This window comes from Mustelus asterias, unplaced genomic scaffold, assembly GCF_964213995.1.
Source record: "Mustelus asterias unplaced genomic scaffold, sMusAst1.hap1.1 HAP1_SCAFFOLD_79, whole genome shotgun sequence".
Classification (NCBI taxonomy): domain Eukaryota; kingdom Metazoa; phylum Chordata; class Chondrichthyes; order Carcharhiniformes; family Triakidae; genus Mustelus; species Mustelus asterias.
The window spans coordinates 1215100-1227222 of record NW_027590137.1 but is presented as its reverse complement, the minus strand read 5'-3'; the positions used below and the strand labels follow the sequence as shown (position 1 = coordinate 1227222).

The window sequence follows — 12123 nt, the reverse complement described above, 5'->3', positions numbered from 1 at the left end:
GAAGTTAAGAGTCACTATATTTGTTTGAAACCCCCTCAAATGCCCATCCAAATTCCTTTGTAATTGTTTATTGTCTCCACTTCCTCCACCCTCGTAGGCAGCGAGTTTCAGGTCATTACCATTCGCTGCACCAAAATATTCTTCCTCACATCCCCCCCTGCATCTCTGACTCAAAACCATAAATCTGTGTCCCCCCTCGTCCTTGTCCCATCAGCTAATGGGAACAGCTTTTCTTTGTCCACCTTATCTAAACCTGTCAGAATCTTGTCACCTCTATCAAATCTCCCCTCAACCTCCTTTGCTCCAAGGGGAACAACCCCAGCCTGACATCCCACAATAAAGAACAAACTAACAGAATATGTTAACACCTGAAATCAAATGGGAATGTTTAATTTCTGTTTTAAAGATATTGTAAATATCTTGTCCTGGACAATAAAGGAATTGGAATAACTCACCTTGGGAGTGGTTGAATGGAATATATCAATCTGATATCCACCAACAGTTAGTGAAAGTCTGGAATGTGTAGCTGGAAATCCCTCCCTAACAGCACTGTGGCTGTACTTACACCTCAGGCATTGCAGCAGTTCAGGAAGGCAGTGTTGGGGTTGACCACGGCCGAGGCAGCTACATACAGCCACATATTCTGTTATAATTGAAGGACTGCTGATTGAATGAGAGGCATTATGGGACTGGACTATCTTGACCACATTCCTGTGACTGCTCAGTTTCTGCAATCATGGACCATTAAAGCTGCTTAGCAGAGCCCCAACAGAGGACCTGGTGAGAATATTTACTCAGAATGAGTTGGAATTAAACTAGGGCGGCACGGTGGCACAGTGGTTCGCACTGCTGCCTCACAGGTCCAGGAACCCGGGTTTGATTCCCAGCTCGGGTCACTGTCTGTGTGGAGTTTGCACATTCTCCCCGTGTCTGTGTAGGTTTCCTCCGGGTGCTCCGGTTTCCTCCCACAGTACAAAGAAGTGCGGGTTAGGTGGATTGGCCATGATAAATTGCCCCTTAGTGTCAGGGGGACTAGCCAGGGTAAATGCTGGGGATAGGGTCGGTGGGATTGTGGTTGGTGCAGACTTGATGGGCCGAATGGCCTCCTTCTGCACTGTCGAGTGGCTCTATTCTGTCCCCACAGATGCTGCCAGACCTGCTGAGATTTTCCAGCATTTTCTGTTGTTGTTTCAGATTCCAGCATCCGCAGTATTTTACTTTTATGATAAAATGATTAGTTCTGATTGGAATCCCCACGACCCTCCCACAAAACAGAGGGAGTGGTGACAAAGGGAGAAAAAGGATAAGGATGATAAAGTCTGGGTTCTGATTCTCCAAGCCTATGTAGAATAAACAAAATGAGTGAACCAGTTTATAAAGAACAGAAGTTACCCATCCCTAACAAAAACTGATCAAATTAAAGTAAATAGATTGAGGAATATAACAAAAAAATTAATAGATGAAGTTTAAAATCATTTGTTTTGTTTTAAACTTGTGTAAAGTGATGTAATTGTGTGCCAAGTTTTTTCTGCTCACTCCCCACCCCTTTAGGTTCTGTAGAAAAGTTAACCCTTTCAGCAGACAGTTCATTTCTTTTTAAATCGCCTGAAAACTCGTGTCTATTTTCGTTCATAATTGAAGATTTATGGGAATTGGCTAAGATGGGCTTTTTAACATTTTTAAAGTATAAAAAAGTGATCTTGAGAAGGTAATTTGGTAGAGAGAGGTGGAGAGAGATATGTTTACAGAGAGGTGTGGAGAGCTGTTGGTTTTACAAGTTATCAATGTTTTTGGAGCGGTCACTTCATGTCCTGGTCTGAGAGGGATGGAGAGAAGTCTGTTCAATTGTTAAAGTTAAACTTTCTCTATTAATTGTTAATCGACACTCTGTTTTTTATCTTTCTGACTTGTTACATTTTTAATGATTAATAAACTTTCTGAATTCACCATTTAAAGTACTCTTTCTTGTGACATGGTCAAGACACTGGAACCTGGTGTGATTTACGATTAGGGAGGTTATTGTAAACAAGAGAACCCCATAAATCTTAGTTCAAATAAATCAAAGTTCTGACAAATGGAATGTTATCCTTTATTATTCCGGACAAATGTGAGGTAATGTATTTTGGAAGGTCTAATACAGAGAGGAAATATACAGTAAATGGCAGAACCCTGCAGAGTATTGATAGGCAAAGGGATCTGGGTGTACAGGTACACAGGTCACTGAAAGTGGCAATGCAGGTGGAGAAGGTAGTCAAGAAGGCATACGGCATGCTTGCCTTCATCGGCCAGGGCATTGAGTGTAAAAATTGGCAAGTCATGTTGCAGCTTTATAGAACCTTAGTTCGGCCGCACTTGGAATATAGTGTTCAATTCTGGTCGCCACACTACCAGAAGGATGTGGAGGCTTTGGAGAGGGTACAGAAAGGATTTACCAGGATGTTGTCTGGTATGGAGCGCATTAGCTCTGAGGGGTTGGAGAAACTTGGTTTGTTCTCACTGGAGTGACGGAGGTTGAGGGGAGACCTGATAGAAGTCTACAAGATTATGAAGGGCATGGACAGAGTGGATAGTCAGAAGCTTTTTCCCAGGGTGGAAGAGTCACTTACTCGGGGGCATAGGTTTATGGTGCGAGGTGCAAGGTTTAAAGGAGATGTACAAGGCAGATTTTTTTACAGAGAGTAGTGGGTGCCTGGAACTTGTTGGCGGGGGAGGTAGTGGAAGTGGATACGGTCGTGACTTTTAAGGAGCGTCTTGACAAGTACATGAATAGGATGGGAATAGAGGGATATGGTCCCTGGAAGGGTCGGGGGTTTTAGTTAAGTCGGGCAGCATGGTCGGTGCAGGCTTGGAGGGCCGAAGGGTCTGTTCCTGTGCTGTAATTTTCTTTGTTCTTTGTTCGATTACGAGAGAAATTGAACAGAGAAGTAAAGATGTTCTGCTTCAGTTATACAGGGCGTTGCTGAGACTGCATCTTGAACACTGGGTGCAGCTTTGTCTCCTATTTAAGAAATGATACAAATGCATTGAGAGTGCTTCAGAGGAGGTTTAATAGATTGCTTCCCAATTCTTGACCCTCACAGGATAAATTTTGTCAGATTTTCCTTGTCTTCACCTCTGACAAAGAGTAATCCTGACTCAAAATGTTGTCTCTATTCTCTCTCTACAGATGCTGTCAGACTTGCTGAGATTGTCCAGCATTTTCTGTTTTTGTTTTGCGATTCCAACAACAGCAGAATTTTGCCTTTATACCAGTTCTTGTTGGATAAGGGAATCTAAAGTATCGGGTATAGCACGAGAACGCAACACAAAAAGATCAGCCATGATGTAAATAAACGGTGGAGCAGACTCAAAGGGCCAAATGGCCGACTTCTGCTCCGATGTCGAATGTTGGTCACAAATTTCTGAGAATTGTGAACCAAGGCTGGAAGATTCGCCTTGCTTGTGTTAGTGGGAAAATGTCCAGGAGAACCATCACTGTGAAGGACAGTTCTGGGATTAAAGGTTGCCCGACTGGAAAAGGAAAACAATGGAAATAAACCCTTGGGGAGTAAAGAATCACTTTGGGCTGGTTTTTGGAGAAAGAGTGTCACATTCCAAGGCAGGGTAAAATATATCCATTGAGTGGATATTTAATGGTGTTAAGAGTAAAAGGGCAAAGTTTAATTTTATAGTTTAAGGGCTATGTTCCCTATAAAAAAGTGTTTAATCATTGTTGTTTCCAGTTTGTTGGAGTAAACATCAGAAAACTTGAAGTTTTGTCATGTGATTCTTTAATTTGTTTCCTGGGTTTAGAATTCATTTTTTAAAAATTGTTGATCATCAGAGATGTTAACAGTTCATTAAAAGCCACACGTTTCGATTTCCCATTTGAGCCTGGGACACCTTTCTGTCTCTCTATTGCTTGTGTTAATGACAGCCAGGTGACGGAGCTGAGGGCTGAATTTAGCTGAGAATAATGGGGCCTGTGCCCCAGTTGGGAAACTGCCATGGGCATCGCACTAATAGAGAGACAGGAAGGTGCCGGAGGACTGAGTGGGAAATGGGCCTCCAACCAATTGTTATATCAGTCACTCAGAGCTAAAGAGAAACCTGTCTCTTTAAATACAGATACAGGGAAGAGGCTGCACTGAATTCTGTCCCTTTTAACCTGCAGAAAAGCAGGAGGCTGAGATTGACAGGATGCAGGAGTCCATTCAGCCCATCGTGCCCCTGCTATCTCTTTGAAAGGACTGTCTGATTCATCCTACCACACTGATCTGTCCCCACAGTCCTGCAAATTCTTCCCTTTCAAGTCTTTGCCCTTTGGAAAGATTCTATTGAATCTGCTTTCAGGCAGTTCAGAACAACTCGCTTTGTCAAAAAAATAAAATCTCATCTCCCCCTCTGGCTCCTTTGCCAATTACCTTAGAGGGACTCACTTTCTGTTAAAGAGCCTGCCAACCCCTCTCACCCACTTTCCCTAAAGTGCATCAATCTCACCAGGAAAAGTCCAGAACAATCAAATATTTTTACTGATAAAAGTTTATCAATGAAACAGAACATGGTTAAAATAAACAGAAAATGACTTGAGGATCAAAGACAACCAGAGTAAAAGGATGTTCACAATGTTCTGTACACAAATGGTTTCTCTTTAATTCACCTGCAGCCTGTTCCCTGCCCTCTTTGTGGAACACCTCCGCTCAGTCCACAAGCATGACCCTGACTTTCCGCTTGCTTGCCATTAGAATTCACCACCTTGTTCTCACGCTCACATTTCTGTCCTCGACCTGCTGCAATGTTCCGGAGAAGCCCAACACAAGCTGGACAAACAGCCCCTCATCTTCCGATGAGGCACTTTACAGCCTTCTGGACTCAACATTGAGTTCAACAACTTCACACCCTGAACTTGTTTTCATGGTTTTTTTGTTTCAGACAGAGATGTTCATTATTCTGTCCTGAACACTCACTTCTTTACAACAACCATTACCTCGCCTTTTGCTTCTGTTCTACAAAATTCTTCTCCACAGATGCTGCCAGACCGGCTGCATTTTTCCAGTTCTTTCTGCGTTTATTGTAGAACTGCATGTAGTCGGGGGAAAACACTATTTACTCTCCTGGAGTAAATAAATGTCCTTCATCAGTTTTTGTGGATCATTCAGTGGAAATGTGCCCTCCCAGGCTCAAAGAAACCCTCCGACCCTCCCACGTCACCAACTGTCAGAATGAACATGGTTCAGTCCTGGATGTGATTAACAGAAGAATCCACCTCATGTAAGCAATTGTGAACTCGCTGGTGTGTCTGCAGGGTGGATAACTGAGTGAATCCCTTCCCACAGTCAGAGCAGGTGAGCGGCCTCTCCCCGTATAAAATTGATGGTGTCTCACCTGGGTGGAGGAATCTTGGAATTGCTTCCCAGAATCAAAGCAAGTGAATGGTCTTTCCCCAGTGTGAACTCTCTGGTGTTTCTGCAGAGTGGATGAATCTCTGAATCCCTTTTCACACTCAGTGCAGGTGAATGGCCTCTCTCCAGTGTGAACTCGCTGGTGTCCGAGCAGGTTAGATGACTGAGTGAATCCCTTCCCACATTCAGTGCAGATAAAAGGCCTCTCCCCAGTGTGAACTCGCTGGTGTCCGAGCAGGTTAGATGACTGAGTGAATCCCTTCCCACATTCAGTGCAGATAAAAGGCCTCTCCCCAGTGTGAACTCGCTGGTGTCCGAGCAGGTTAGATGACTGAGTGAATCCCTTCCCACATTCAGTGCAGATAAAAGGCCTCTCCCCAGTGTGAATTCACTGGTGTGTCCACAGGTGGGATAACTGAGTGACTCCCTTCCCACAATCAGGGCAAGTAAATGGCCTTTCCCCAGTGTGAACGCGTCGGTGACTTTCCAGTCTTGATGGGGTAACGAATCCCTTCCCACATTCCCAAGGTTTCTCCATGGTGCAGGTGTCCTTGTGACTCTCCACGTTCAAGAACCAACTGAGGTGTCCACAAACACAGACCACGGAGAGTGTCTTTCCCGACTCCAAAGGGTAATGTTTTGAAAAACTGTGTAACTAGTTAAAGCTGAAACATTCTCACTCGGATCTCTGTGCGTCCAGGTGCTTTTCCAGTTTAAAATTTTCTGTTGCAGACAAAAAAGACAAACATTTCTCCTACATTCAAAGGCTGATGATATTCAGGTCCCGGTGAATTGAGTGACTCTGTCAGATGTTGATGGGATGTGTGGAGTCTGCACATTCTCCCCGTGACTGCATGGGTTTCCTTCAGGTGCTCCAGTTTCCTCCCACAATCCACGGGTTAGGTGGATTGGCCATGCTAAATTCTCCCTTGGTGTACCCAAACAGTGTGGCGACTTGGGGATTTTCGCAGTAACTTCATTGCAGTGTTAATGTTAGCCGACTTGTGACACTAATACATTTTTAAAAATCCCAAAAGCTGTAAATCTCCGTCCCACACACTGTCCCTCCATTCTCACTCTGATGTGTCTAATATTCACCCTCCCAATTCTCCTGAATCAGTGAGTCATGTTGATCTATCGATACAAGGTTCTGGAGTCAGACACCCAAACATTTTAATTCAGTAAATGTACATATATCTCTTCAGATGCACAATTAACTGTCCAGAAAATGTTTGATCGAGAGTACTGTATCTTTTAATTTGAGATAGAGTAGGGGGTGTGTGAGGAAGAACATTATTTAGACAGCGAGTGGGTATAATCAGAAAATCACACCAGTGGTGGAAGTGGAGAAAAATAATTTAAAATAAATTGGGTTGGGCATCTGAAGGAAATAAACTTGCAGGGGAACAGGGCTATAGAGGGGTAGTGGGACTGACTGTATTGTCCGACAGAAAGTCGGCATGGACTCGAGTTACTGAATGGACACCTGTGCTGTGAATGTATAATGGAAATATATAATGTCGCTGAAGTACTATATTACAAAACTAGAAATAATAAATGTATTTTGTTACAGAACCAATTATGCACCATGTAACAACATTAGACAGATGTCTGTCCTATATTTACTGTCCCCTTAAATGTCAGCCATCTCTCGATGTTCCTGACGGTGGGGGAGTTGAGGATAAGGGGTCAACCTTTCAGGACTGAAGTGAGAAATTTCCTCACCCAGAGAATGGTGAATGTGTGGAATTCACTCCCACAGAAAGTAGCTGAAGCCAAGACATTGTGTGATTTCAAGAAGAAATTAGATAGAGTTCTCGGCGCTGAAGGGATATTGGGAGGGATGATCGGCCATGATCATAATGGATGGTCGAGCAGGTTTCTATCTCCTGGGGAAACCAGTCCGTGAACATTAGAAAAGAGACCATCCTTTTAGCCTGACAAATACATGTGTCAAGCTGAGAGAGGAAATTATGTCAATGTCTTTAAGAGAGAGAGAGAGAGACCTGGGCCAACCTTTCCAGAGTCTGCAGCCTCCCTGGATTCACTTCCTTTCCCTTCAGTTGCTGCAAGTCCCCAATTCCCCCCAGAATGAGAAAAGAAATGGAAAGGGGGAAACATTGATTTCTTCCAGATGTTGCCCGAGGAGGGAGTTTTAGTCTGAAGCTCATTGGGGGGTCGGTGGGAATGTGAAGTTGAGGTTACAATCAGATCAGCTGTGTATGTATTGAATGGTGGAGCAGGCTTGAGGGACGTACCCCTGTTCTGAATGTGCATATTCATCTGTTATCACATCCTGTACAATAGATTGTAGCATTTTCCCTCCGGCTGATGTCAGGCTGATGGGTCTGTGGTTCCCCGTTTTCTCTCTCCCTCCTTAAACAGTGGGGTTACATTTACCACCTTCCAATCTGCAGCAACCATTCCACAATCTATAGAATTTGGAAAGGTGACCACCAATGTATCCACTATCTCCACAGCCACCTCTTCCAACTCTGGGATGTAGATCAGCAGCTTTTGGGGATTTATTCACTTCCAACCCCATTAATTTCTCCAGTGCTACTTTTTCACGAATACTAATCTCTTTCAGTTCCTCATGCTCACTACTCCCTCTGCGTGCTTTGCGAGGCTTCCAAACATAATTGTGAACAAAATATCTTTTAACTTCCTAACGCTCTTTCACTCTGTGATCCTTGAGAAATCCAAAGCCAGATATTCGCAACAAGGTTAAAAGATTATCAGCCCACTGGAGGCAAAGTGGTGAGACCGGCCAGTCCAGCAGAAAGAAACCCTCCGACCCTCCCCATTGACCAACTGTGAGAATGAACAAAATGCAGTCCTGGATGTAATTGAGAGCAGAAACAATAACAGCAGAATCCAACCCCTGGAATCACTCGTGAATTCGCTGGTGTCTCCGCAGATTGGATAACTGAGTGAATCCTTTCCCACACTGAGAGCAGGTGAACGGTCTCTCCTTGGTGTGAACTCGCTGGTGTGTCTGAAGAGTGGATAACTGAGCAAATCCCTTCTCGCACTGAGGGCAGGTGAACGGCCTCTCCCCAGTGTGAAACCGTTGGTGTGTCTTCAGATGGGATAACTGAGTGAACCCATTCCCACACTGTGAGCAGGTAAACGGCCTCTCCCGAGTGTGAACTCGCTGGTGTGTCCGCAGGCTGGATGACTGACTGAATCCCTTCCCACACTGAGAGCAGATGAATGGTCTCTCCTCATTGTGAACTCGCTGGTGTGTCTGCAGGGCGGATGACTGAGTGAATCTCTTCCCACAATGAAAGCAGATGAATGGCTTTTCCTCATTGTGAACTCGCTGGTATGTCTGCAGGGTGGATAATCGACTGAATCCATTCCCACACTGAGAACAGGTGAACGGTCTCTCCCCAGTGTGGCTGCGTCGATGAGTTTCCAGGTGAGAAGGGTATCTAAATCCCTTCCCACAGTCCCCACATTTCCACCGTTTCTCCATGGTGCAGGTGTCCTTGTGACTCTCCAGGTCGGACAATCAGTTGAAACCTCATCCACACACAGAACACGGGTACAGTCTCTCCCCGCTGTGAATGCTGCGATGTTTTTTCAGGCTGTGCAACTGAAGCGTTTTCCACACGCATTGCACTAGAGCACTCTCTCCCTGGTGTGTGTATGTCTCGGTGCTTTCCAGTCACACTGATGTTTAAAATCTCCTGAAGCAGACAGAACAGAAAAACATTTCTCCTTCTAGATTCAAAGGCCGATGATATTCAGGTCCCGTTGAATTGAGTGACTCTGTCAGATGTTGATGTGACGTTTGGTTTAAGAATTCTGTCTGTAAATCTTCACCTTCTAATATCCTGTAAAAGGAGTTTACAAAAGTCATCACAGTCAGTACAGGATCAAAATTCAGAACAGGCAATTCTAGTTTCTGTGGAACATTCTTTCCTCTCTCATTCCCCAAAAGCTGTAAATCTCCATCCCACACACTCTCCCTCCATTCTCACTCTGCTGTATCTAATATTCACCCTCCATATTCTCTTGAAAGTGCTGATTGAGGCTGATTGACAGATCCATGCTCGCTGCTTCCTGTCCTGGACACAGAGAGCTGAAAATCTCCATGCAGGCTGCCAGACAGTCTCGAGAGTCACAGAGGTTTACAGCATGGAAACAGGCCCTTCGCCCCAATTTGTCCATGCCGCCTTTTTTTTTAACCCCTAAGCTAGTCCCAATTGCCTGCATTTGGCCCATATCCCTCTGTACCCATCTTACCCATGTAACTGTCTAAATGCTTTTTAAAAATCAAAATTGTACCCGCCTCTACTACTACCTCTGGCAGCTTGTTCAAGACACTCACCATTCTCTGTATGAAAAAATTGCCCCTCTCACCTTAAACCTATGCCCTCTAGTTTTAGACTCCCCTACTTTGGGAAAAGATATTTACTATCTAGCTGATCTGTGCCCCTCATTATTTTATAGACCTCTATAAGATCACCCCTAAGCCTCCGACACTCCAGACAAAAAAGTTCCAGTCTATCCAGCCTCTCCTTATAACTCAAACCATCAAGTCCCAGTAGCATCCTAATAATTATTTTCTGCACTCTTTCTGGTTTAATAATATCCTTTCTATAATAGGGTGACCAGAACTGTACACAGCATTCCAAGTGTGGCCTTACCAATGTTTTGTACAACTTCAACAAGACATCCCAACTCCTGTATTCAATGTTCTGACCAATGAAACCAAGCACGCTGAATGCCTTCTTCACCACTCACAAAGCCATGCTGACTGTCCCTAATCAGTCATTGCATCTCTAAATGCCTGTAGATCCTGTCTCTCAAAATACCTTCCAACAACTTACCCATGTGAGGCTCACTGGCCTGCAGTTCCCAGGCTTTTCCCTGCAGCCCTTTTCAAACAAAGGCACAACATTTGCCACCCTCCAGTCTTCAGGCACCTCACCTGTGACTATCGATGATACAAATATCTCTGCTCTGACTGAACTAAAAATATATTTAATGGATCGGATGGCTCCAGTTGGTGAAGATACAGGGGGTTGTGATTAATTATGATCTTGAACTTGCTGCCTGTGGGGGTAGTCAAGCAGAGATGATCAATAATTTCTAAATGAGATTGGATGGGTGCTGCAGGGTTACAGAATGGGACCCACTCCAGACGGACAGAATTGCACGACAGAGGATTTATAGTTTACTTTTGATAATTTATTAATTCGCGTCACAAGCATGCTGACATTAACACTGCAATGAAGTCACTGTGAAAATCACAAAAAAACTGTGAAAAACTATGAAGTTACAGTGAGAGTCGGTATGGACTCGAGTTATCCAATGGACTCCTTCTGTGCTGGAATGACTCTATGACTGGAAAATCTGATTTCCACTCTATCTGACGAAGGAGCAGCGCTCCGAAAGCTAATGGTATTTGCTACCAAATAAACCTGTTGGACTTTAACCTGGTGTTGTTAAAACTGTTACTGTGTTTACCCCAGTCCAACGCTGGCATCTCCACATCATGACCACATAATAACACCAGAGACATTCTCTGCTCAAGTTTAGCTTCTGCTCGACTTTAAAAGAGTAAGAGGCAACTTAATTTAAACCTTCGAGATTCTGAAAGGTCTTGGATGTGGAGAGGATGTTTACTCTTATGGGAGAATCTGGGGGTCACTGTTTAAAAAACAGTGCTGCCCATTGAAGACAGAGCTGAGAAGGTTTTATTTCATTCAGAGTCTTGAATCTTCGGAAGTCCCTTCCTCAAAAGTAGTAGAGTCTGATTTCAATAAGGAATTAGATACATTTCTTGGGGATCAAGGGATACGGGGGGGTGGGGTGGGGGGGGGGGGGGAGGCGGGATTACGATATTGAATTTGACGATCAGCCGTGACCAGAATGAACAGCGGAGCAAGCTCGAAGGGCCGAATAGCCTCCTCCCGACTTATATTTTCTAGTATGTTTCTATGTAAACATGAGGAGCCTGGGGCTGAAGTGTAACCAAATTCTTTGCCACCGCTTCAGGCAACTTCTCTCACTGAAACATAGAATCTAGAAGTGGGGGTAGGTCATTCAGCCTTCGAACTTGCTCCGCCATTCATTATGGTCATGGTTGATCATCAAATTCAATATCCTAATCCCCCCCCCACCCCACTCCTGTTCCTCCATATCCCTTGATCTATATTCTGTGGCAGTGAATTCCACACATTCATCACCCTCTGGATGAAGAAATTTCTCCTCACCTCAGTTCTAAAAGGTTTACCCCTTATCCTCAAACTATGACCCCGAGTTCTGGACTCCCCCCACCATTGGGAACATTCTTCCTGTATCTACCCTGTCTAACCCTGTTAGAATTTTTAAGTTTCTATGAGATCCCACTCTTCCAAACTCCAGTGAATATAATCCTAACCGATTTAGTTTCTCCTCATATGACTGACTTGCCATCCCAGGAATCAGCCTGGTAAACCTTCGCTGTACTCCCTCTATAACAAGGACATCCTTCCTCAGATAAGGACACCAAAACTGTACACAATACTCCAGGTGTGGCCTCACCAACGCCCCATAGAACTGCAGCAAAACATCCCTATCCCTATACTCAAATCCTCTTGCTATGAAGGCCTACAGATCATTTGCCTTCTTTACTGCCTGCTGTACCTGCATGCTTACTTTCAGCGACTGATGCACGAGGAATCCAACATCTTGTTGAGTATACCCCTCCCTCAATTTACACCTATTCAAGTAATAATCTGTCTTC

The 12123-nt window shown here is 44.3% G+C and overlaps 1 protein-coding gene across 1 annotated transcript in view; it reads right to left on the bottom strand.

Moving 5' to 3' along the window:
• Window positions 1-12123, bottom strand: part of LOC144483806 (uncharacterized) — a 162745-nt gene that overhangs the window by 73235 nt on the left and 77387 nt on the right. The window contains 2 exon segments of the mRNA XM_078202344.1: window positions 5485-5772; window positions 8368-8676. Of these exon segments, the coding sequence (XP_078058470.1) occupies window positions 5485-5772; window positions 8368-8676 (597 nt within the window).